Here is a 23,229-nt window from a genome sequence, read left to right as displayed (position 1 = left end):
TTCTCACCTTCTGTCGATTCTCACGAGACCCCCCAGGACCCCATGTAACCTGGCTTTATCCCCTGCCTGCTTCCCCCTCATTCACCCCCTTGTGGCACCAGAAACATAGCAGGTCCTGCCCACTGCAGGGATCTCCCACACACTGCTGCCCTACTGCTTGCTCGGCCCTCACCACTTGGCCCCTTCCCAGTCTAGGTGTAAGTGTTTGTCTCTCCTCGGTGAGGCCATCCTCACTGCTGGCTGAGTCCTCACTGCTGGCTAAGTCCCCAGTGCTGGCCCATCCCACTCCTCCCTGTTACTCCCATGCCCTCTTGATTTCTTTCATTACACTTATAGAATTTGTGGGCCTCCTGACATTGGCCCTCCCCACTCCCTCCATCTCACAGGCAGGAATGCTTCTGTCGTGGTCTTGCTGCATCCCTAGAACTTTGCTCCAGGGCCTGACTCAGGTAGTTTTAAAAATAATTGTTGGTTGAATAAATGAATGAATGAATGAATGAATGGGAGAGAAGAGAGCATGAAGAAGCCAAAGAGGACATTCCATTGTTCCATTGTGTTTCCATTCTCTTTGCTTCCACCTGCTGAAAGCCTAGAGCCCCACCTTCCCAAGCCAGAGTGTGGCCAAGAGTCTCCAGGGATCTCCACCCCTCCACAAGTACCCTCCTTCCCACCACTGCTCCAGGCACCCACGTCAGATCAGGGTCCCTGCCCATGGTATCACTGGGAGGCACCATGTTCTTTGGGCTAGGTCACTGGTGGCCCAAAAGGCCAATACTAAGGAGACAGGTTTTGATTGGAAAGAAAGATGAGCTTTATTTTGGAGGCTGGCTACCTCAGGAGAAGGTGTACTCTTGTCCAAAGGCCAACTCTGAGGTTTCTGACTGGGCCAGAGATTTCTAAAGGGAGTGAGTGAATCCGTTAAGGGAGTGCAGGGATCTGTGGCTTTTCTGGCTTGCATGCAGACTCAGTGATGCCACCTCCAGAGTTATTCCGGTGCTCAGGGTGGTGCAAGAAGGTCTGGTTCCTCAGTGCCATGGGGGTGGTTGTGCAAGACAACTCTATTCTCTCTGCAGGAGGGGGAAGGTCTACGCATGTGCAAAGGGAAGTCAGTGAAGTCATTTGTGTGACCTTAAAAAGAAAAAGACGTTTTGCTAAAAGATGGCTGGACTCATCCTAGAGCCAAGGCAGCTTCAAGCCAACTTGCTGGCTTCTGTGGCCTGGGAATGTTCTGGTTCCTTATTTTCCAAGGCCAGTGGTCTGCAAGTCTCAAAAAAAGCAAATTGCTTCTGTAAGGAGCATGTTAACTTGCTTCACTCTTAAGTGTTGTTATACCCCCACCCAGCTCATGTAAGTTGAGGAGACCTCAAGTCCCACCCCAAAGTGCCTGGCGATTCTGTGCTGGGGCCCAGAGCCTGGCACCCAATGGAGGCGGGGCACCCACAGGACCTGAGAACAGACCCCTTAGGGATACACCTGTCTCAGTGAGGAACCCCACCCCACCCAGGCCGCATGGCGGAACACAAGACCCTGAGGACACTGGTTTGGCAGGAGACACTACAGCAAAAAGAGGACAGAATGGTCCTGAGATAAGAGCAGACCTCCGGGACAGGAGGAAGCAGAGGAGAGAGAAGGAGGGAGAAGGCAAGACCGTCCAGTTCCAACCAAGCCTGGATGTTCTCATTGCTGCAGGGCAAACACGCCCTCTGTCTCCTCAAATCTTACTGACTGAGGCCAGCAGAGCATGCGTGCAAGTGTGTGTGTGAATGTGTGCAGTGCACGTGTGAGTATGTGTGCATGTATGAATGTATGCACGCACACATGTGTATGCACCGTGTGTGAATATATGCACCCATGCATGCATGTGTGCATGTGCAAGTGTGTGCATGCACATGAGAATGTGTGTACAAACACACGTGTGTGCATTTGTGTGTGAGGGCCTGTGTGCGTGTGTGCGGGAGTATATGTGAACACGTGAGTGCATGCGTGAGTGCCTGTGTGCACATGTGTGAGTGTGTGCATATAAAGGCTGGAGGCTGACCTTTGATTTCTTGCCTACAGGGCCATCGAGTATAGACACGTAGGGAGACACAAGCCCCGTGACAGAGACTCCAGCGGGGACAGGAAGTAACCAGGAGCCCAGCAGTCCTACCTTCACCACCTGTCTCCCCGAAACCCTCCTGCATTTTGTCCAAACAGCATGGACAGGGAGTAAGTCCGGAGGTCCAGTCCCCCTCACATCCACACAGGTGCTCTTTCTCAAAAAGTACAAGTTCCTCATTAAAACGGCCAAGCAAATAGCAGCCATATGTGAAAAGATGAATCACATTTGACCCAGATTTACAGCAGCCTGACTGGTGTGTCGTCGATGCCTGTCCTTCAAACAACTTCTATCCCTGCTTGATCTGACTCTGGGCCAACCCCAGCTTCCCATGAACCCTTCTCAAGTTAGCTTCCTGGGGCGCCCAGGTGTCTCCCCCCTCCTCCCATTGTCAGAAAAGTAAAAGATGTTGGTAATAACATTAGTAATGGGCATTCACTGCTCGCCGGGGGCTGCTATAGCCAACTCGCCAACTCCTGTGTCCTCACAGGAGCTTTAGGAGATCAGAACAATGATTGCCCCCATTTTACAGAGGAGGAAACTGAGGCACAGAGAAGTTAAATTCCTTTCCCAAGGCCACACAGCTTGGGCAGAACAGGGATTTAAACCCACTCCAGAGTCTGTGTGATAACCTTTAGGCCACACTGCCTCTCCTTTCAGGCGAATTCTCGGGTTCGTTAATAAACCTGGCTGGCACTGGCTACTTTGAACTCTGACTGTGCACTTCTCATCCCCAGAAGCGGAAAAGTAAACTCCTGATTACATAGTGTGTTTGCACACTGCTGGCCAAATCCTGCCACTGGGCTTTCCAGCAAAATGAGAGGGATTTTGCCAAAATGCCTGTCCTCCCCCAACCCCTACCTGCTCCCAGCCCCAGCTTGTCCTTGCATCAGCCTAACATCACTGCTCTTGACAACAGGCTGCAACTCAAAACCAAGAAGAGACAGGGACCCTGTTGGAGGACCAGGTGTCCCTAAAATGCAGCTATGCAGCATCTGGTTTATTCAGTAAGGATGCTAGACCCCCGCCTTGAAGGTCCGAGGACGCGGGGCTCCCCCCCAGGGCCTGGCAGCGGTGTTTGCATCCGGCCTTGTTAAAATGTGCCAGCCGGTGGCTGCCCAGGGTGGGCCAGACCCTCCCAGAGTGAGGCAAAGTTCAGCCTGTCTGAGAGGCCTGGGCTCTGACAAGCCTTATTCTGACGGCTGGTTAACATCTCTCCGTTGAATTTTAACATGAAATATCTTTTAGACACAGCAAGGAGAGCGAAGTCCCTTTGGTGAAGGAAGGCCAGACTCTCCCTTTGAAAGGGAAGCCGCCCAGCGCTCTCCTTGACCTATTTAGAGCACATTTGTTCAAGGGGCCGGAGACACCTGGGCAGGGGACTGTGGTCTGGGGGGCTACGGTCAGGGGGGCTGCGATCAGGGCCAATTAAAGTCACGGCACAGTCATCCCTGAGCCCCAGCCACCTGCCAACAATGGCACCGAGCCAGCGGCTTGTGCCTGCCCCACACCCAGTGGTGTCCCCATGGGCGATGGGTACTGCCGGTGACCCCCCCACCTGCTCCCCTGGGGTCAGCAGCCTTGAGGCCAGAGGTGAGTTCGGAGCCATGCCAGGGACAGGAGGCAAGACTTTGTGCACAAGGGCCCACTGGGGCTGGGGACGAGGCTGGGCCCGTGTGGTGTGGCAACAGGGGACACGGGCTGTTCTGGGGGGAGACTCTGGAAGTCAGCTTGGGGAAGGCCACATCTCTGTCCTAGGAAATCTCTTACTGAGTCTTTTGGCCACACAAAAGTAGAGCTAAAATCTGGTCCAGGGGGAGAATAGGCCGAGCTGGCAGCGCAGAGAAGCAAAGGGATCCCTGCCCCGGGCACCAAAGGGCGATGACAGGGACTCACTTGGGGCTTGCTCTGGGGAGGCGCTGAGCTAGGAGATTGGAGTTACATGAGCTCAAGGAAAATGAGAGGTGAGGGAAGGTGCTGCCAATGGGAAGGGAACGGGACCCCAGTGAGAGGGACGGGGCAAGGGGTCAGGGACACTAGTCGTGAGGCTTTCAGCGGCTCCCCGGCATCCTCCCCTGCTGCCCGCAGCCTTCAGCCAACCTCAGAAGTTAAAAACAGAGCTACCACAGCTGAACAGACCTGGGCTGTAGTCCCGATCCTAACACAGGGTAGCTGTGTACTCTGGACTCTGCTCAGAGCCTCAGGTTCCACATCGGTAAAATGGGTGTAAGAATGGAATATTGGGGCTCCTGAGTGGCTCAGCTGGTTAAGCGTTTGCCCTCGGCTTGGGTAGTGGTCTCAGGTCAGGTTCCCTGCTCAATGGGGACCCTGCCTCTCCCTTTCCCTCTGCCACTTCCCACCACCCCCTTGTGCTCTCTCTCTTTCTCAAGTGAATAAATAAAATCTTAAAAAAAAGAAAAAGAGGGGCACCTGGATGGCTCAGTGGTTGAACATCTACTTGGGCTTAGGCCATGATCCCAGGGTCCTGGGATCGAGTCCACATCAGGCTCCCCACAGGAAGCCTACTTTTCCCTCCACCTGTGTCTGTCTCTCATGAATAAATAAATAAAATCTTAAAAAAAAGAAAAGAATGGAATATCTAATTAGAAGGGTTGTTGGAAGGATTAAATGAGTTACTACAGGAAGTGAAGTTAACATTGTGTCCAACACACAATAAAGACTCAATGATGGGCAACCCGGGTGGCTCAGCAGTTTAGTGCCCGCCTTCAGCCCAGGGTGTGATCCTGGAGACCCGGGATCGAGTCCCACATCGGGCTCCCTGCATGGAGCCTGCTTCTCCCTCTGCCTGTGTCTCTGCCTCTCTCTCTCTCTCTCTGTCTCTCATGAATAAATAAAATCTTAAAAAAAAAAAAAGAAAAAGACTCAATGATTCTTAGGTATCAGCCTCACCACCACCATCATCACGAGATGTTGAGGTATCTCTCAGCTGTTCTGTGGGAAAATCTGAGTTGAGCCCATGGTCCCATGTGGGGCACATTTGCTAGTGGTGAGGGGGAGTGGGGCCACCGTGTTTCTCCAGAAAGGAAAGTTCCAGACTTTCAGAACTGCTCAGAATAGCAGTTTGGAACAAGAAACACTCAAGAGACCAGACGTTCAGAGGTTCTGGAGAAGTTGGAACTCCAGGCACCACCACATGTGTTGGGGTAGGGGGTGTCAGGAGAAGGTGAAGATCCTCTGAGAGCCACAACTTCTTGTCCTGGAAACACCCCTGTGAAGTGGGGTGTGTGATGCTCTTTCCACAGATGAGCCGGTCCTGCTCTGGGTACATGAGGACTCTGACCCAGCCTTGAGGAAACATGGGGCCGTCATCTGACTGAGGGAAGAGCTCAGGGCCATTGCAGAGGCAGAGCTATCAGGGGGACATGCAGGGGCAGCAGGGGAGGAGCTTGGAGGGAGGGGTAGTGGCAGTGGGCTGGTGTGCTGGTGGGCTGGTGGTCATGGCCCTCGGACAGAAGAAAGAGCAAACAAGAGAAGACGGCATTGGGGCATTTCAGGAGTGAGTCGTGTTCTGTGGGGGCCAGGCCCAGGCCACGTGAAAGTAGCAGCACAGAGAAGGCTCTGAGGATGGACCAGGGAGAAGAGGGCTCCAGGCGGCTTGTCTTGCCCCAGAAGCACTGGGGTGTCATCAAAGGCTTTGTGAAAGGGTGACAAGCTGCAGGCTGGCAGACACCTTCAAAGGGACCAACCCAGAACGTTCCCCCAGGACAGACATCCTGCCTTAAAGAATTCAGCCCATGGAGCTGAGGGAAGGGAGGAAGGAGAGTGGAGGCTCAGATGCCACATTAATATTGTGTCCCGAGTTCTGGGGACCCTGGAGGTAGGAGCAAACCCAGCTGGCTCTGGCTGCCCCCCTCCAGCCACCCGCCTTGATTCTGCCAGCCCTGCGAGCCGCCTGGGGAATCTGCTGAGTCATTGACAGTGAGCACTCCTGCCTGCCCTTTCTCCTGCCTGGCCTGGGACCAGAGGCAGCTGCTGTCACCACAGGACATCAGGGGTTGGGAGGAATCACAAAAAACCTGCTGCACGATCCAGCCAGAAAGATGATCACAGTGCATCCCCCAGTCCAAGAAAAACCCGTGTTGACCAACAGCATACCTGTGCCCATTTTCGGGCCATATGCAATCTCCTGCTAACACCTGATATTCCCCAAGGCTGGTTCTGGGTGGCGGACCCCAAGCCTTTCCATGGTGCCATCTCTCTGGCTCCTGCTCATCCGCCTTACCCTCTGCTCCTTGACCCTCTCCTCACCCACAGTCATAATCTAAACCACCCACTTTTGCTGGATCCTCCCCTTCCTGACCTCTAAAAATTGGAGATGAAGGGCTCCATTTCAAGCCTCATCTCTGTGCTGTGAAAGGTCGCTTCCTAGGTGAGCCCGTCATCAGTCCAGGACTTGAAATGCCTTTCAGCCTTAATGATATCAAGGGGATGACCCACCCATCCAGCTATATTATCTTCCATTTGCTTCTTTTATCAGGGAGAAGATCCTCGGCTGAGATGGATCAAAAGATTCCTATGTTCTAAATTTAGAAATTTAGTTTGTCTTTGGAAAGGCTTCTTTCCCTCTGGGTACATAGTTTCATTTCAGCTTAGGGGAGAAGACCTTTAAAAAAGTTCCTATCAGGCTCTGAATATCAGCTTCAAACGTGACCAACTTCTGATCGTAGAGCTACTTTTTAATCCTTTCAAATATCTTGTTAAGTTGCGGTGGGGATAGGTATAAAGACTCCTGGCAGCATCGAACAACTGCAGGGACGTGAGAGGTGTCCCCAGAGAGGGTGCAAAAGCTACTACTACCCTCCCAAGATCCAGAGCCACTCTCAAAGATGGCCACAAAAAAAAAAAAAAAAAAGACTGAGATAAACCCTCTGGGAGCTGGCAAGAGGCGAGAGGACCTTAGCTGCAAATGGCCACACTGCTGTCTGGCCAGCCATATTTTGTGGCCCCCAACCCAACTTTGTGCTGCCTGCAAATGCAAGAACTGATAACCTGCGCCCCAACCCCCGCTTGTAGACAGGAAGTCAAGCAAGTTCTTGGGACACAGAACCAGACAGACACGGAGGCTATAGTGTCCCTGGGAGAGAAAAGATCAACAACCAATGGGAACCTGAATTTACAAGAGTCTGGAGTTAGAAAGGAAAGGACATGGGAAATTTTACCCTCCTTTTCGACAGGGCTCTACAGAGATCCGGGAGAGCTGACTCTGGTGAGAATGCTCACTCTTTGCCAGCCTCTACCCGTCTTCTCAGGACCCCACCTGCAGTCTGCTGACACGGTGCCCCTGGGGCCAGAGTGGCTCCAGTGGGGATGTGGAGAAGGTTGTTCTGATGGGCCTGCAAGGTCAGGCAGTTGGATTAAAGCTGAGCCCTGCAAGGAGGGGTCCTTGAAGATGTTAACTGTACCAACAGTAGAGAAGAGGACCAAAACCCAGGAGTGTGGGGAGAAGGGAGGGGACCAGCGAAGGATACAGAAGCTGGTATGAAAGCTGTGGGCCCAGGGAAGTGCCTTCCAGTAAGAGGAACCCAGAAAAGGTCACCGAATGCAGCTGCAGTGAGGTCATTGGGGACTGGGGTGTAACAGGGACAAAAATCTGATGGGGATCAATCCAAAAAGAATAGGAAGAGAGGGATCCCTGGGTGGCTCAATAGCTTAGTGCCTGCCTTCGGCCCGGGGTATGATCCTGGAGTCCTGGGATCGAGTCCCGCATCGGGCTCCCTGCATGGAGCCTGCTTCTCCCTCTGCCTGTGTCTCTGCCTCTTTCTCTCTCTCTCTCTCTGTCTCTCATGAATAAATAAATAGAATCTTAAAAAAAAAAAAAAGAATAGGAAGAGAGAAATTGGAGGCGAACACCCATGATGCTTTTGTGAAATTGTACTAGAAATAGTAGTAGGAAAAGAGGTGGCTGCTGAAGAGAGGTGATAAAAGGGAGGGAGGGGGCTAGGGGCAACCAGGTGACTCAGTCAGTGAGGCGTCTGCCTTCAGCTCAGGTCATGATCTCAGGTTCCTGGGATCGACCCCCACAGCATCAGGCTCCCTGCTCAGCGGGTTCTCCTCCCTCCCTACTCATGTTCTATCTCTATATCTCTCAATTAAATAAATAAAATCTGTAAAAGAAAAAGGGAAGGGAGCTTCTCTGAGGATTGGGGGAATGTCATATTTGGAGTTCTTTTAAACTTTTATTTATTTACTTATTTTTTTAAGTAACCTCTACCCCCAGTGTGGGGCTCAAACTCACAACCCTGAGATCAAGAGTCGAACGCTCTTCTGACTAAGCTAGCTGGGAGCTCTGAAAACTGGTATATTTGTACATTGGTGGGAACTATCCAGTAGGAAGGCAAAGACAGATGCTAAAGAGGCTTGAGCAAGTGTCAAGGTGGGCTGCAGGGAACACAGCCAAGGGGGTCACGATGAGGGGGAGCACGAGGGCCACTGAAGTAGCAGGAACAAAGGTGGAATGGGGGGCCCCGAGGCAGGTCAGAGGATGAGACTGTTGGATTCTTCTTTTTTTTTTAAAGATTTTATTTATTTATTCATGAAAGACACAGAGACACAGGCAGAGGGAGAAGCAGGCTCCATGCAGGGAGCCTGACATGGGACTCGATCCCGGGTCTCCAGGATCACGACCCAGGCTGAAGGCAGCACTAAACCGCTGAGCTACCTGGGCTGCCCGAGACTGTTGGCTTCTAATGACTTCTATTTCTTTAGCAAAACAAGGAGAAAGGACATCCTTTGAGAGGTCTGAAGACAGGAGGTGGCATAAAAAAGCTCCTGGAGGATGTGCTCCAATATGAGTTTATCAGAAGTGCCATGCACGATTGCCAAACCAAAACAGAAGAAAATAGAGCAAGAAAATGCAGTGGGTTTAGTAGAAAATAGGAACAAGGAGGGGCTCCATGGGTGGCTCAGCGGTTTAGCCTCTGCCTTCAGCCCAGGGCGTGATCCTGGAGGCCTGGGATCGAGTCCCACATCAAGCTCCCTGCATGGAGCCTGCTTCTCCCTCTGCCTGTGTCTCTGTCCCCCTCTCTCTGTGTGTCTCTCATGAATAAATAAATAAATAATATTTTTAAAAACATAGGAACAAGAAAACAAAGACAAAGGGAAAATTCAGCAAAGAAAACATACCAGAGTCCACATGTGGCAGTAATTCCAATAAACGTGAATAGGTTAGAATTACAAGTTAAAGTCAGAGCCTTTTGGCTTGGGTTTTGCAAAAGGAGACATGAAGCTTAGTTTGCAGCCCAGAATGAGGAACCTGAACGTGCCAGGGACCAAAGCAGACTCTAGAAGTACTTATGCCAGAGTGTCGGCAGTGGTGACTACTAGCTGGTGGGTTTAGGAGCGATCTTTGTTTTCTTTGTACCTTTCAATATTTTCTGAAACTTTTTGGGAGTGTGTACACTAATTTTATAGTTGGAAAAAAAACAGAAGCTGCTGTTAAAGCCAGCTGAAGCAAATTTATATGGCGCCTGCACTTGCTGTCCAATTCTGTGCCAGTCCCAAAGATGCTCTAAAGAAGAGTTCCTGCCCCCCAAGACCTGGCTGGAAATGAGACCAGCTGGACAGTAATAGAGGTGCAGGCCATTGTGAGGATGGGACTCTACTACTGACTTCGAGCCCAGGAGGGAGGCAAGCATAAGCAAGCAGAGCCCCCTGGAGGAGGAGGCACTCGTAGTGCATGCAGGACGTGGTCCAAGGGTGAGCCCGGGGATGCATTCCAGGCTGCGAGCATCAGCAAGGCCAGGAGCAAGGCCAGGACCCCATGAAGTTGGCCCAGGGCACACGGGGGAAGCGGTGGGGGCGTCGGGGCCCAGAGGCCAGGGAGGCAAACAGGTTGTACCTGGTGCGCTGTGCAGATAGGCAGGGAGAGAGTGGGCAGGACACAAAGCAGCTAGGAGCTACTCCCCAAATGGGCAGCCTTGAGCCCCAAAGTACATGAGAAGAAATGGCTGGGTCCCTGTCACAGCTCCTTGGCTCATCCTCTACCTGCCACACGTCACACATACACATTTGATGGCCCTGGAGAGCCCTACTGAGGGCTCAGAGAGGGTGACCACAGAGGAGCATGGCCATCAGTGGCAGCAAACAATGGAGGTCAGGGGTTTGGGTGGGGGGCTGGGCCACACAGGCTGCCAATGACCCAGACCCAGGCCACATGCACACACAGATGTCAATCCAGGCTCATGCCGGTGCCAGGATCAGTATGGCCCTGGCCGGCACCTGTCCTGAGTGTGCCCTGGAGAGTCACCCTGTGAGGCAGGCAGGGGAGCCGCGGGGAGACAACAGCCTGGCCAAGGCCTCCCCTACACCTATCAGAGACCAGGTGCTCCGGGCCACACTTCCTGGCAGGACAGGAACAGCTATGCGCTTGCCTCTGGGCCTCCCTCAGAGCTAGGTTAAACTTTGACTGATTCTTAACCCCTAACTCCGTAAGTGTCCTCTGGTCACATTTTAATTCCAGTCTGGGTGACTTCAGTCTTCATTTTCCCCACTTCCTGTATTGAGTTTCTCCGGGAGGTACAGGCCCTGCTGAGTCTCTGGAAGGATGCCGGTGGCTTCAGAGTCACATCCCACAGCTCCCAGTCCCAGTTGGAGCCACTCCAAGTGACAGTTGCCAGGTGGGTGCCTGGAGAGACCAGGCCCAGAGTCAGCGAAGTGGGTGGCCACTGCCATGTTCCAGGCTTCTCTGCTGGCGAAGTAGGTGCTGCTGTGGGGCAAGCGGGCCCCCCACATTGGCCCCTTTGCCCTAGGCCACTTCCTGTGAAGGGGGCACCTCCACTGGGCCCCCTGCGTGGGCTCCATGGCATTTTCTGAACTCTTGGACCTAGTGGGTGGCCTGGGCAGGTTTCAGATTCTCCAGATGGTGGCTCTGGTGGTCCCTATCATGTGGCTCACCACTCAGAGCATGCTGGAGAACTTCTCGGCCGCTGTGCCCAGCCACCGCTGCTGGGTGCCCCTCCTGGACAACAGCACTGACCAGGCCAGTGTCCCCGGGACCCTGAGCCCCAAGGACCTCCTGACCGTCTCCATTCCATTGGGCCCCAACCACGAGCCCCACCAGTGTCTCCGCTTCCGCCAACCACAGTGGCAGCTCCTGGACCCCAACACCACGGCCACCAACTGGAGTGAGGCTGCCACAGAGCCGTGCGTGGACGGCTGGGTGTATGACAACAGCACCTTCACCTCCACCATCGTGGCCAAGGTAAGAGGCTCTCCTGACACCTTCCCCAAGTCCTGGCACTTTAGGGACCAAGGTCAAACTCACATTTGACTGGATTCAGAACAGCCCAGTCCTGGGAGGGACCCACCTCAGCAGACCTCCTCACTTCCGGCCCCTCCTCTCGCTCATCGCTCGGGAGGCAGTTCCAGTCTGTCTCAGGGGACAGGGAACCCCAGGAGGCAAATCAGCCCAATCTGGGCAAGTGGGAGGGGCCTCTTTTTAGAACCAGAGAGACCTGGGGGAGTAGGGACCAGGCACCGACTCAGGGTGGCCCTGCACAGTGGGTGAGGCAAGGGAGAGCTAATGAGTCTAGAAAGGACTTGACCCGGGACTAGAGGGCAATAGGGTGATGTGGAGAGGCTTAGGGGGACAGCCCTGCCTACCACCCTAGAGGTCTCCAGGCCATCTACCCACACCTAGCTCCCACGGGCCTCCCCATCAGTGCCTCCGCTCCCTCACATCTGGGCTTACCTCCCACTACTCTCCCACCAGTGGGACCTGGTGTGTGACTCCCATGCCCTGAAGCCCATGGCTCAGTCCATCTACCTGTCTGGGATGCTGGTGGGAGCTGCTGTGTGCGGCCGAGCCTCTGATAGGTGAGGTCCCCCACCCCGGTCCCAGCAGCCCCCTTCGCCTTGTGTTCCCAGGCTCCCATAGCCCTGGCCTCTTGTCGCCGGGTCTGGGGAGAAAGCGCTCAGCCGCCAGTCGGAATGCCTGCACGGGAGTCACACTCCTCACGCCTTCCAGCTTTGCCCCTGAGCAAGCCTCCTCCCCACCCCGAGCCTTCTGGGGTTCTCCTCTGGGGTTGGAGAGGGTCATCACTCCTTTCCAACGTTCACTGCTAAAATCTGCCCGGCCACAAGCTGCCTCCTGCTGACGGCGAGCTCATTCTCTGCCCAGAGCACCTCCGAGCTTCCCCGGGCCCAGGGGACTCTGGGGGTGCGTACGAGCCTTTCATGGGTGGGTAACTCAAGTGTGGACCAAGCACCACTTCCACCTCCACTCGGAGGCCAGTGCAGGCGCCCCAGAGCCCCAGGGCTGGTGCGGGGTGCCCGCGGACCCCGCCCCATGCCCGTGTCTGTGTGCCCGCAGGTTTGGGCGCAGGCTGGTGCTGACCTGGAACTACCTTCAGATGGCCATGTCAGGCACGGCGGCCGCCTTTGCCCCCACCTTCCCCGTGTACTGCCTGTTCCGCTTCCTGGTGGCCTTTGCCGTGGCCGGCGTCATGATGAACACCGGCACTCTCCGTACGTCTCCGCCACGGGCCACGCGAGGGAGGCTCGTGCAGGCTCCCAGGCCGACACCTGTGGTCTCCTTGCAGTGATGGAGTGGACGTCGACACGGGCCCGAGCCTTGGCCATGACTCTCAACACCCTGGGCTTCAGCTTCGGCCAGGTCCTGATGGCCACAGTGGCCTACGGTGTGCGTGACTGGGCATTGCTGCAGCTGGTGATCTCTGTGCCCTTCTTCCTCTGTTTCGTGTACTCCTGGTGGGTGTCTTCCCTCTCCTCAGAGAAGACCTGCCCACCCCCCCACCCTGCGAGCAGAGGCCAGGGGGGACACAGCCAGGGGACAGGCACAGGAGCCTGACACAGCTGGCTGTCCCAGGCCCACAGTGCTCACCCACTCCAACCAAAGGCCTTTCCCTGCTCCTCCCAAGTGCCTCCTCCTCTACTCATCCTCCTCCCATCCCTTCCTTCCCATCATCTCTTGGCCCTTTACCCTCTCGAGTCCCTGGGTGCCTTGGCATGCATGCCTCTAGGCATGTTTTCTGAGCCCTTTGTGTCCGGCATGGCAGCACAAGGCCAAGCTGAGGGGTGGGATGCAAAGATACAGCTCACATGCATGTGTGCACACACACACATGCCCCACTCCTAGAACACAGCCCTGGTCAGCCTCATGTACTGACATCATTACTGAAGGACAGGGACCACGACCCAGTGGTCAGAGGGGACTCATGCCCCACCCCCCCACAGGGCCAAGATACGTGAGAGGTTAGGGAACATCTGCACTGCCCTGAAATAAATCAGGCATGGTTCTTGCCCAGCTCCTGAAACATAATAGGTGCACAGCAAATATTTCTTGGATGGCTGGCTGGATAGATGATGATAGAAAGAAGATGATAAACTAGTGAATGGATGGGTAGATGGACGGGTGGAGGGAGGGAGCGAGAGAGGGAGGGAGGGATAGATGATAGAGATAGATAGATGATAGATGATGATAGATAGATAATAAACTAGTGAGTGGATGGGTGGATGGGATGGATGGATGGAGGGATGGATGGGTGGATGGGTGGATGACAGCCTGCAGAGCAGAGCTGAGCCTGGCTCATTCACAAACAGACCCAGCAACATAGTACTTGCTTGGCCATTGTGGTCACTGCAGAAAGAAGCACAGCAGAAGCCAGGGGAGGACGGGGCACCCCTCCTGGCTATTTGCTGCAGGCCTCTCCCTGGGGCAGGGGGCGGGAGGTTCCGGTGCCCTCTTCCCGGCCACCTAACCTGTGCCCCAGGCTCTGACTCCCTCCGCATGCCGCAGACCCCAAATCCTCTCTTTGGCCCTGCCTCCACCCATCCCCCTGATGACATCTCCATGACTGGTGTCTTGGCATCACAAATATAACATCTCCTTACACCTGCTCTTTCCCAAGGCTTCCTCAGGGTTGACAGCAGCCCCCTTCCAGGAGGTCCCAGGGTCCGAATTGCCATGACACTTCCCTATCCCTCACCGTCCCCCTTCCCCAAGTCCAACAGGTCACTGGGTCTTGTCAACTCTACCCTTGACGTGTGTCTGGAGTCCCCATTGTCTCCCTGGCTCTGCTAACCTGAAGGACCTCAGGGTCTGGTGCATGTGGAGTAGGTGACTCCACCCCTGGCTGCTGTTCCCAGAGAAAGGGAGCCTCGCTGGGGGCCCTGCCTGAACAGAGGCGCAGAGGCAGAAGCCAGTGTAGAGTGGTGGGCAGGACAAGGGACTCAGTGGGCAGGGCCAGGGCAAGGGGTCTGGGCGATGGGTGCCAGGTTGGTGTTAAGGGCCGGGTCCTGGCATGAGGAGGGGGAAATGGGATGTGCAGAGCCAACTCGCATCCAGGAGACAGCAACTGTCATCCTGGCATGGGCAACACAGGGTCAAAAGTGAGGCAAGGGCAGTGGGCCCGAACAGGCTCGAGGGGTGCTGGAAGTGACCAGAATTGGTGGCTGATTGGGTGTGGGTGGAGGGGGCTGGTGATGTCAGGACCAAAGACCCTGCTCCAGGCCTGAGCCTCTGGGTGTGAAGCTGCCTGCATGGAGGGGGCCTTGGGGGAAGAGCCAGCTCATGCAGGAGGGTGCAGCCTTGAGGGTGAGCAGAAAGGCTGTGTGTGACATCAGGGAGGTGCCAGACAGTAGGGGACCCTGGGGGGTTTGCAGTCCTGTAGTCCTGTAACTACACACAGGAGGGTCCTTACTGTACATGGATTCACCCAGGCCTGGTTCCCAGGTGAGGCAAGAGAAAGGCCACAGGTCAGGAGCGAGGCCAGAAGGGGAGGACAGGGACACCCAACCACAGTCCAAGAGGGAGAAGGAGAAAGGCAGAAAGGGTGGCCTGTAGGGGAAGGAGATTATCACACGGTGTGGCCTCACTGAGCCTGGGGCCTGTGGGTGCCAGTGAGCACCCCACCCCGCGGGACAGAAGGAAACAGAAGGGCAGTGAGGCTCACACAGGCTGGGCCCCGGGGGCCACAGGCAGTGCCCCTCTCATTTCCCCCCTGAACCCCTGCAGGTGGCTGGCAGAGTCTGCACGATGGCTCCTCATCACAGGCAGGCTGGAGCAGGGTCTGCGGGAGCTGCGGAGGGTGGCTGCCATCAACGGGAAGGGGGCGGTGGAGGACTCCTTGACCACCGAGGTAAGGCAGGGCTGGACCTTCCTGTGGGCTCAACCCTCAGACCCTCTCCCTGCCCCTGCTCAGGGCTCCTGGGAAGAGGAGGGTCTTAGGGAAGAGGGCCCCCTGGCGCCCCCAGGGCTGACACCTTCCCACCCCAACCCTGCAGGTCCTGCTCTCGGCCATGCAGGAAGAGCTGAGTGCGGGCCAAGCTCCCTCCAGCCTGAATGCTCTGTTCTGCATGCCTAGACTGGGCCTCCGGACCTGTATCTCCACTTTGTGCTGGTAGATGTCCCCTTGACCCACACCCAAGGCCCCAGCCTCCGCCTCTGGTGGGCTTTGGGCTGTTGCAGGCCCCCAGGGACCCTGGAATCAGGGCTCTGGTTGGCATCCAGTCAAGGGGCCTCCAGTGACTCTCCTATGGGTCCCACTGTCCTGACAGCACCTCCAGGACAGGGCCGACAGCACAGCCATGTCCCTTCTAGCAGTCAGGCTCCCAGAGGAAGCTGTCCAGGTGGGGTCAGGTGGGGGAGAGGGGATGGCAGAGATGCCTAAGGAGGAGGGGTCAGGTGGGGGAGAGGGGATGGCAGAGATGCCTAAGGAGGAGTCATAGCAAGGGTGCTGGGAGAGCTGAACTGCCCAGCCGTCCGGGGAGGAGAAGGCACGCCCACCCCATCTGCAGGGGCCAGGGAGGAGGGGGGGGTATTACCAGAGCCCAGGTGCCAGTGCCACTCAGCAAGGACTAGAACCACCGAGGCCCACAGAAGAAGGACATGCTCAGTTGAAGCTGCAGCCATAGAGGGGCCACGGCCACTGCCAGCCACGGCACCCAAGGGAAGGAGGAAGGAATTATCCCGCCTTCCCCAGCCCAGGACCGCACTGCCAGCGTCTCACCAGTGCCTTCCATTGGCCAAACCTATGGAGAAGCAGCACTGGCAGGGGAGCCCAGGGGAAGGTGGTGCACAGAGACCACCCTCCCGCTCCACAGAGCCTGCAGGAAGAGGGTGGAAACGGGTCTGAGAACAAAGGAGCCAGTGAGCAGCCCTGCTCCCAGCCGACTCCACCTGCCCCGGCCCGCAGGTTTGCCTTCGGCTTCACCTTCTACGGCCTGGCCCTGGACTTGCAGGCCCTAGGCAGCAACATCTTCCTGCTCCAGGCCCTCATCGGGGTCGTGGACATTCCAGCCAAGATAGGCACCCTGCTGCTGCTGAGCCGTCTGGGCCGCCGGCCCACTCAGGCAGTGTCCCTGGTGCTGTCGGGGCTCTGCATCCTGGCCAACACGCTGGTACCATACGGTAAGCAGGGGGCCCGGGTGCTTACAGCTGCGTCCAGAGGCTTTCCCACCTAGGGGAGCGGGAGAGGCTGAGCCAGGAACAGAGGCCCTGGCCTCCTCCTCAGAGGCCCAGTTAGGAAGGAGGCTGCTGGGGCATCGGGAGAGATGGTGGTGGCCTATACCAGACAACAGAAGCAGGGACAGCATGGAGGGGGTGGCATCGTGAAAAATTATGGAGATAAAATAAGAACTTAGTCCTGGAATGCAGGGATAGGCGGGGAGCAGGGAGTCAAGGAGGACTCCTGGGGTCTGGCTCTGGGTGTCGGGGTAAGCATTGAACATAGCCACGAGGTCACTCAGGATGTGTTCTGGGGACACCCAAATGGAGGTGAATCACAGACATTGGGAGGTTAGGGACAGGTTTAGGCTGGAAAGAGCCCCCATCTGACCTCGGAGCCCCTGCCACCGACTTTGCTAACTGTCCACAGAGTTGGGGGCCCTGCGTTCAGCCCTGGCCGTGCTGGGGCTTGCGGGGCTGGGAGCCGCCTTTACTTGCATCAGCATCTTCACCGGTGAGCTCTTCCCCACCGTGCTCAGGTGAGGGGTTGCCTGGGGCTGGGAGGGCAGGATGGGGATGGCCTTCCCCAGACTCGGATGTCCCCCCCCCTCTCCTCCATGTGGCTTCAGGGCTGCCCAGGTGCATCCTGCCCCCGCTGGACCCCTGTATCCCTCTGGACAGAGTGGGGCTGGGCGGTCAAAGCCGTGGGCAGACAGAGTGGCCCCTCACTGGCATGTCTGTGACTATAGGATGACGGCGGTGGGCCTGGGCCAGATGGCAGCCCGTGGGGGAGCTATTCTGGGGCCTCTGGTCCGGCTGCTGGGTGTGCACGGCCACTCGCTGCCCCTGCTGGTGTACGGGGCAGTGCCCGTGCTGAGCGGCCTGGTGGCCCTGCTGCTGCCAGAGACCCAGAGCCTGCCGCTGCCCGACACCATTCAAGATGTGCAGAACCAGTGAGTGAACTCAGCCCTGCGGCCGACCTCTCTGCCCTCCAGAGAACCCCGGGATGGGGCGGGCCTGCCACCCACCCCCATCGCTGGGCACAGGGGAAGCAGAGGTGCAGGAAGGGATGGAACTGGCTCCGAGTCGCACAGTACATCTTTGGGAGATGAGACCAAAGGCTGGGTCCCCCGGCTGACCGCCTGGACTTTGTTTCCTGCTCTTCATTCTACCATTTAAGGCCTAAATAGCTGGGCCACCCCCAGCTCCACCTTAAGAGAAGTCCAGGGGATGGAAGCCTGTAGTCCTTTGTAAAGGGGGGGCCAAGGGGCATGATAGGCATTGTTGGGGGCCTTGGGGGTCCCGGAATCTGTTGCTGAATCCCCTCGATAGCTGGCAGGGCTGTCACCTGCCCACCCTTTCCCCAGCATGTACTCAGGGGGCCCATTCCTGGGCTCCCCAGAGCAGCGCCCTAAGACCTCTCGAGTCCCTGGGAGAGATGTAGTTCAGGGGTCATAGGTCATGCTGCACCCACGAGACACAAAGCTTTTGTCTTTCATGTCTGAACAGGGCAAAGAAGTCAACACAGAGCACCCTGGGGCCCATGGTCCTGAAATCCACACACCTTTAAGCCTCCTGGGAGTTCTGCCAAGGATCGCTGGGCGGAGCACCTTCTCTCCTTCGGAGGAGGCAGGACAGCAAAGGCCCCCATCTCTAGAAGAGGCCCCAGGGCCGTCCCTCTCCGCCAGAGGAGCCACCTTCGATTGAGAAGGAGGAGAGGATGGCTTGACTGGCCAAGGGGTCGGCCCCATGCACCCTCGCAGGACCCTCCCTCATGACTGTGAGGAGGAGCAGGGACCAGCTTCCCACCCTGCTCCCTGCTCACTCTGCTGGCGGCCCCCAGCTGGCCACTGCCCCCTGAGCTTGGAGGCCACCGTCACCCGCAGTCAAAACTCTCCCAGCACCTCGCACTGCCCCAAGGGCCTCAACATGTCTCAGCTCCTCAGCTGTACCCAAAAGGCAGCTCTGGCCCTTGGTCCCTCATCCCCACATTCCAGCCACGGGACCCATCCTCTGTGCCCCTCCTACCGGACCCAGGGCAATAGCCTCCTTCCTGCAGGCCCAGGGCCCAGCCCAAGGCCAGAATGAATCCCTTACCCACAGCTGTGGCCACGCACATGACTCCTGCCCTGCCAACCCAGGGGTTCCCAGAGGCTTCCCCCTTGGCCCCAGCTCCCACACAGAGCCTGGTGGGAGGGGCAGCAATGCGAAGGAGGCAAAAGAATGAATAAAGGAACAAATGACAGCCCTTCACTGACTCCACTGATGAGCCACAGGTGGGGGTGGGGGTGGGGTAGAGGAGAGCTCTGGGGAGCTCCTCAACGGGTTGGCCCTCTCCCAGGCTGGTTTTTCTGCCCCTGGTGCCAGGCCAGAGTGTCTGCCCTTTCTTTCAGGCTCTGTTATGAGCTGGGCACCATCCTGGATGCCTCAAGGCATCATCTTATCTTTTCCCAAACCCTTCAAGGAAGACAGCCCATTTTACAGATGGGAAAGTAAGGTTGGATAAACCAATTACCCATGACCTACAGCTAAGAGGGGCAGAATCACGAGTGAAAGCCTCAGTCTCCAGAGCCCAGCTTTGGCTACGACCCCCCCCACCCCACCCAGCTTGCCCTGGGCCATGCAACCTGGCAGCCAGGGATGTTTCTTGAGGCAGATGCCTCCCTCTCAGAACCAGCCAAGACCCAGCAGAGTCTACTGGCACCACTTACAGGAAAACCCGGGGCAAGACCTCACATGGAAAGGGATGGACGCCTGAGCTCCCCTAACACAAATGTGGGTGTAGGCAGAAGCCACTTGCTGCCCATCGGGTCCCCACCAGCTGCTAATCTGCTGAGCCACCCCAGAGCAGTGTTCGGGTGGTCTCTGCTCTGTTTGTGTCACTGCTTCCAGGCGCCTCCTTAAAGGTACCCTACACATGCGTGCACACACAGACACATACACACGCACACACACACACACACACACCAGTGATGAGGGTACACGCGCTCAGACACACATGAGAAGACAAATGGGAAAAGAGAAAGTTGCTCCTTGTTCCCAGGAAACAGGTTCGCTCACTGGCCTGGTCTTACGGGCTGCAGCCCTGAGCCTCTGAGGGTGGGGGCAGCAGGTATCTGCCTGTGGCCACCCCTCAGTGGAGACCCCCAGGACAAAGGGAGCGGGAGTGGGGATCACATTTGTAAAACTGCCCAAAGGCAAGTTTGTCTCAGCCTGCTCTGAACTTCTGGTCCTTCCTGTCTGCTGCTCAGCCGAGCCCTAGATACTTTCCCACCTTTGCTCAGCATTCTTGAGTCCCTGTGGTGTCCAGAAGCTTCCAGAAGAGAGAACCCAGGAGTAGTGGGAGATGGCTCCTCCTCAACCCTAGAGTGTTCTCCAGTTCGCCAAGTGTTCAGAGCTCTCCCCCTGCCCACATGCAGAGCAGCCTTGCTCCTGGCCCTTCCAGGAGGTCCCAGGTTCCCGGACCCATCCAGGCCCTACCGGCTTCCAACATGTCCTCCCCTCACTCAGCAGGACCTGGAAGCTGGGAGGGTCCAGGGCCCTGCTCCTCTCGGGCAGCCAGGGATGGCTGTCATCACCATGGCGGAGAGGATGCCCTGTGAAGGGTGAGGGGCTTTCTGGGCAGCAAAGGCCTGCTTCCCAGCTGGGTGCCACCACCCAAATGGCAGGCCTTCACTTAGGACACTCCATCTCTTCTGATGCTCACCGCAGGGAGCTCCCGACCCCAGGGGCTGCAGGGGCACCCCATGATGGAAGAGCCAAGGGAACTGGGTGTGGGAAGGAAGAAGCCATCAACTACCCCACAGTCTCATTCTCCCCATGGCAATAGAGGCCTCAGGCAGCGTGGACAGGAAAATGGCTCGGCACCCACTTGGGCCCCTCTCCTGGCTCCAGACAGGACTGCAGCTCTCCCAAGAGGGTATGTGGGGAGGGCCATGCAGGCTCCTTTGGCTCCTTATCCACCTCCAGGAAAGGGCTGTCCTCCCAGAAGACTCCAGGCCTGGCTGAGATTGTGTTCTATTACCTGGGGGGTTGTGTGGTCTTCAAGGTCAAAGGTATCAGCTAGACTCCATTCAGCTTCTTCCCTCAACTCTGCCCTAGATCCTCCCCAGGTGGAATCTCCTGACACATCCCTGCAGGTAACAAGGGTCAAGGAGTGAGGTTCCTGGGGTTTCAGTCACCCCAGATGCTGTTTGCACACTCCTGGAGGTCACTGCCAGGCCAGCCAGACCCCAAGGAACTCAGCTCAGGCCCAGGTGTTAAGTTCAACATCATATGCCCAGACGAAGGAGCAGAGACTGAAGTGACCATATCTTGCAGATGGGTAAACTGAGTCAATGGTAGTGTCCAGAAATCTCTCCTCTCTTACAACCAAGCCCTTGAGCAGGACTGGAGCCCATCCTGCCAACTCCTGCCCTGTCCCTCTTTCTGGACCTCTACTCTGATGGACTGTTCAGGGTCATTCTAGAAGTTTCCAGAGTAAGAATGTTCCCTTCTTGGCACCATGGAACTCCTGCCTGCCTATATTTGTTTTCTTTGGCTAGTGGTGATGGGGCAGGGGAACCTGAGATAAGTTTCCATCCCTTGGACAGAGATCCTGGGGGGCAAGGTCATTACTGGCACGGGGACAGGATGGCCTGGCAAGATTGCTCTGAATCAGGGCTTCCTCCAGGTTCTAGGACTGTGAGCAGTGGCAGACAAGCAGGGTCCATGCCTTCCCGTGGGGGCTGGTTAAGGAGACAAGGAGAGGCCAAGTCTTTGGAAGTCCACACCGGGGGCAGCTCCAGGAGATCCCAGTCTCTCACCAGGGACAGCACTCGGGGAAGGTCCCTCAAAGGTCCCTGAGGAAACACCCCAGGGTAAGGAGGATCCTAAAACAAAAGCTGCATTCCAGGATGGAAGGAGGGGGAAGCGGGGCTCCTGTGGAGTCAAGCCAAAGGACCCTGAGAAGTGTCCAGACCTGGAAAATGCCCCAAGAACGAGCTGGCCAGGGGCACCTGGGTGGCTCAGTGGGTTAAGCAGCTGTCTTCAGCTCAGGTCCTGGGATCGAACCCTACGTGGGGCTCTCTGCTTGGTGAGGAGTCTGCTTCTCCCTCTGCCCCTCCCCCCTTTCATTATCTCACTCTCTCCCTGAAATAAATAAAATCTTTTTTTAAAATGAGCTGGCCAGGGGTGCCTGGGTGGCTCAGTGGTTGAGTATCTGCCTTTGGCTCAGGGCGTGATCCCGGGGTCCTGGGATCGAATCCCACATCCGGCGCCCTGCATGGAGCCTGCTTCTCCCTCTGCCTGTGTCTCTGCCTCTGTGTCTCTCATGAATAAATAAACAAAATCTTAAAAAAAAAAAAAAATGAGCTGCCCAGCAACAGAGCCACCTGCGAATGGAAGTTCATGACACAGATCAAAGTGAAGGATGATGGGGAGCGAAAGACACAAGAAAGCAGAGCCAGGGATCCCTGGGTGGCGCAGCGGTTTGGCGCCTGCCTTTGGCCCAGGGCGCGATCCTGGAGACCCGGGATCGAATCCCATGTCGGGCTCCCGGTGCATGGAGCCTGCTTCTCCCTCTGCCTGTGTCTCTGCCTCTCTCTCTCTCTCTCTGTGACTATCATAAATAAATAAAAATTAAAAAAAAAAAGAAAGCAGAGCCAGGAGAGGGAGGTGAGATCCACCCCGCAGAAAGGAGAGAACACCTGAGTGGCAGAAGCGTGGCGATGCAGTTGCCGCCTGGAAGATGAAGACCACCTGTGCTCTGCTTTCCTGAGAAGGCCCACACAGTCGGGTCACAACCTCACCTCAAGAGTTTATACTCCTTGCGACCGAGAAGCTTAGCAAATACAGACCAGGGTCTCAGGGCATTTGGGACCAGGGCCTGTTCAGTGTCTCCATGAAGGAGCAAGCGCCGGAGGGCAGGCTCTCCTCCCACCTGCAGCCCAGGAGCTACCCACAGTCAGCCAGCGTGAACTGGAGTGGGGGTGGGAGGGCTCCAGACCGGAGCGTCCAAATCCCTAGGGATGCAGAGAAAGCAGAGACTCTGGAGTTAGGCAGACTGGGGGTGAGTGTGGACTCAGCTCCCGAAGCTCTCTTCACCCAGGAAGAACCCCACCTTCCCCAAGGGCTGCCTGTAACAGGGGCAGTGCCCTTGCAAGAGCCTGGCCCAAGCGGCCCCCAGAGGCAGAGACCCACTGTAGCCACTAGGGGGCAACACAGCGCTCTTGCCTCCGGCTTGTGCTGCTGAGCGGACCAGGTGGACGGGCTCAACCAGGGCCACGCCCCAACGGCGCCCCCAGCCCCACCCTTAGGCCAGGAGGGACCTAGGCTTGAGACAAAAACAAGGCGCCCCCGGCAGCCCCAAACCACGCTCAGCCCAAAACTTCACAGGCTACTTACCAGCTCTCATGGGCAGCAAGCTGGGCCCAAAACCCACCTCGGAGCCAGGACCAACGTCCCACCAGCACCCACCCTGAAAAAATTGCACGGGACCGTTGGATTTGGAAAGTTTTTGTTTTCTTTTCCCACACATTTCCGGGGTTGGGGTGTTTTCCAAGACTCAGACACATTTTTTAACAAAGAGAAAAAAAACTGGGGGAGCAGGGAGCCTGTGGGCAGAGAAGTGACCCCAGCAGTCAGTGGGCAAAGCCCGGCTCTCTCTTCCCCGGTGCCCGCGCCCAACGGGTGCCACAGGCTGCTGCTCGCGGTATCTAGATAATTT

The 23,229-nt window shown here is 56.6% G+C and overlaps 1 protein-coding gene and 1 long non-coding RNA gene across 5 annotated transcripts; one reads left to right on the top strand and one right to left on the bottom strand.

Annotated features, from left to right (window-relative positions):
• Positions 1-787: 787 nt before the first annotated feature.
• LOC125752992 (uncharacterized) lies at positions 788-23,065 on the bottom strand. The gene is made up of 2 exons (XR_007403757.1): positions 22,908-23,065; positions 788-1,128 (listed from the first exon to the last, which is right to left on the bottom strand). It is a non-coding gene; the product is annotated as an uncharacterized LOC125752992 (long non-coding RNA).
• SLC22A12 (solute carrier family 22 member 12) lies at positions 10,560-18,771 on the top strand. 4 transcript variants are annotated; one of them, XM_025446286.3, is made up of 10 exons: positions 10,561-10,734; positions 11,202-11,318; positions 12,429-12,583; positions 12,658-12,826; positions 15,093-15,216; positions 15,362-15,477; positions 16,273-16,487; positions 16,954-17,062; positions 17,273-17,476; positions 18,033-18,771. In XM_025446286.3, exons 2-10 carry the CDS (start codon positions 11,281-11,283, stop codon positions 18,091-18,093), a joined length of 1,191 nt encoding a protein of 396 aa, XP_025302071.1. In that variant the 5' UTR covers positions 10,561-10,734; positions 11,202-11,280; the 3' UTR covers positions 18,094-18,771. The 4 variants fall into 4 exon arrangements, with proteins under 4 accessions (XP_035557602.1, XP_025302071.1, XP_025302067.1 ...); XM_025446282.3 differs by adding an exon at positions 11,829-11,932 and having other exon boundaries at positions 10,561-11,318; XM_025446284.3 differs by lacking the exon at positions 18,033-18,771 and adding an exon at positions 11,829-11,932 and having other exon boundaries at positions 10,561-11,318; positions 16,954-17,037; positions 17,273-17,410.
• Positions 23,066-23,229: the final 164 nt, after the last annotated feature.

The sequence above is a fragment of the Canis lupus genome, chromosome 18 (assembly GCF_003254725.2).
Source record: "Canis lupus dingo isolate Sandy chromosome 18, ASM325472v2, whole genome shotgun sequence".
Classification (NCBI taxonomy): Eukaryota; Metazoa; Chordata; class Mammalia; order Carnivora; family Canidae; genus Canis; species Canis lupus.
Note: the sequence above shows the minus strand (reverse complement) of the source record. Positions and strands in the feature narration are given on the sequence as shown.

What these genes read in the sequence shown, in the direction of transcription:
- SLC22A12 (XM_025446282.3), top strand. Translation starts at nt 10,917, where the DNA reads ATGGCATTTTCTGAACTCTTGGACCTAGTGGGTGGCCTGGGCAGGTTT. An exon ending in GATGAACACCGGCACTCTCC is followed by an intron (nt 12,584 to 12,657) that starts GTACGTCTCCGC and finishes GTCTCCTTGCAG; the next exon opens with TGATGGAGTGGACGTCGACA. An exon ending in CTCTGTTTCGTGTACTCCTG is followed by an intron (nt 12,827 to 15,092) that starts GTGGGTGTCTTC and finishes GAACCCCTGCAG; the next exon opens with GTGGCTGGCAGAGTCTGCAC.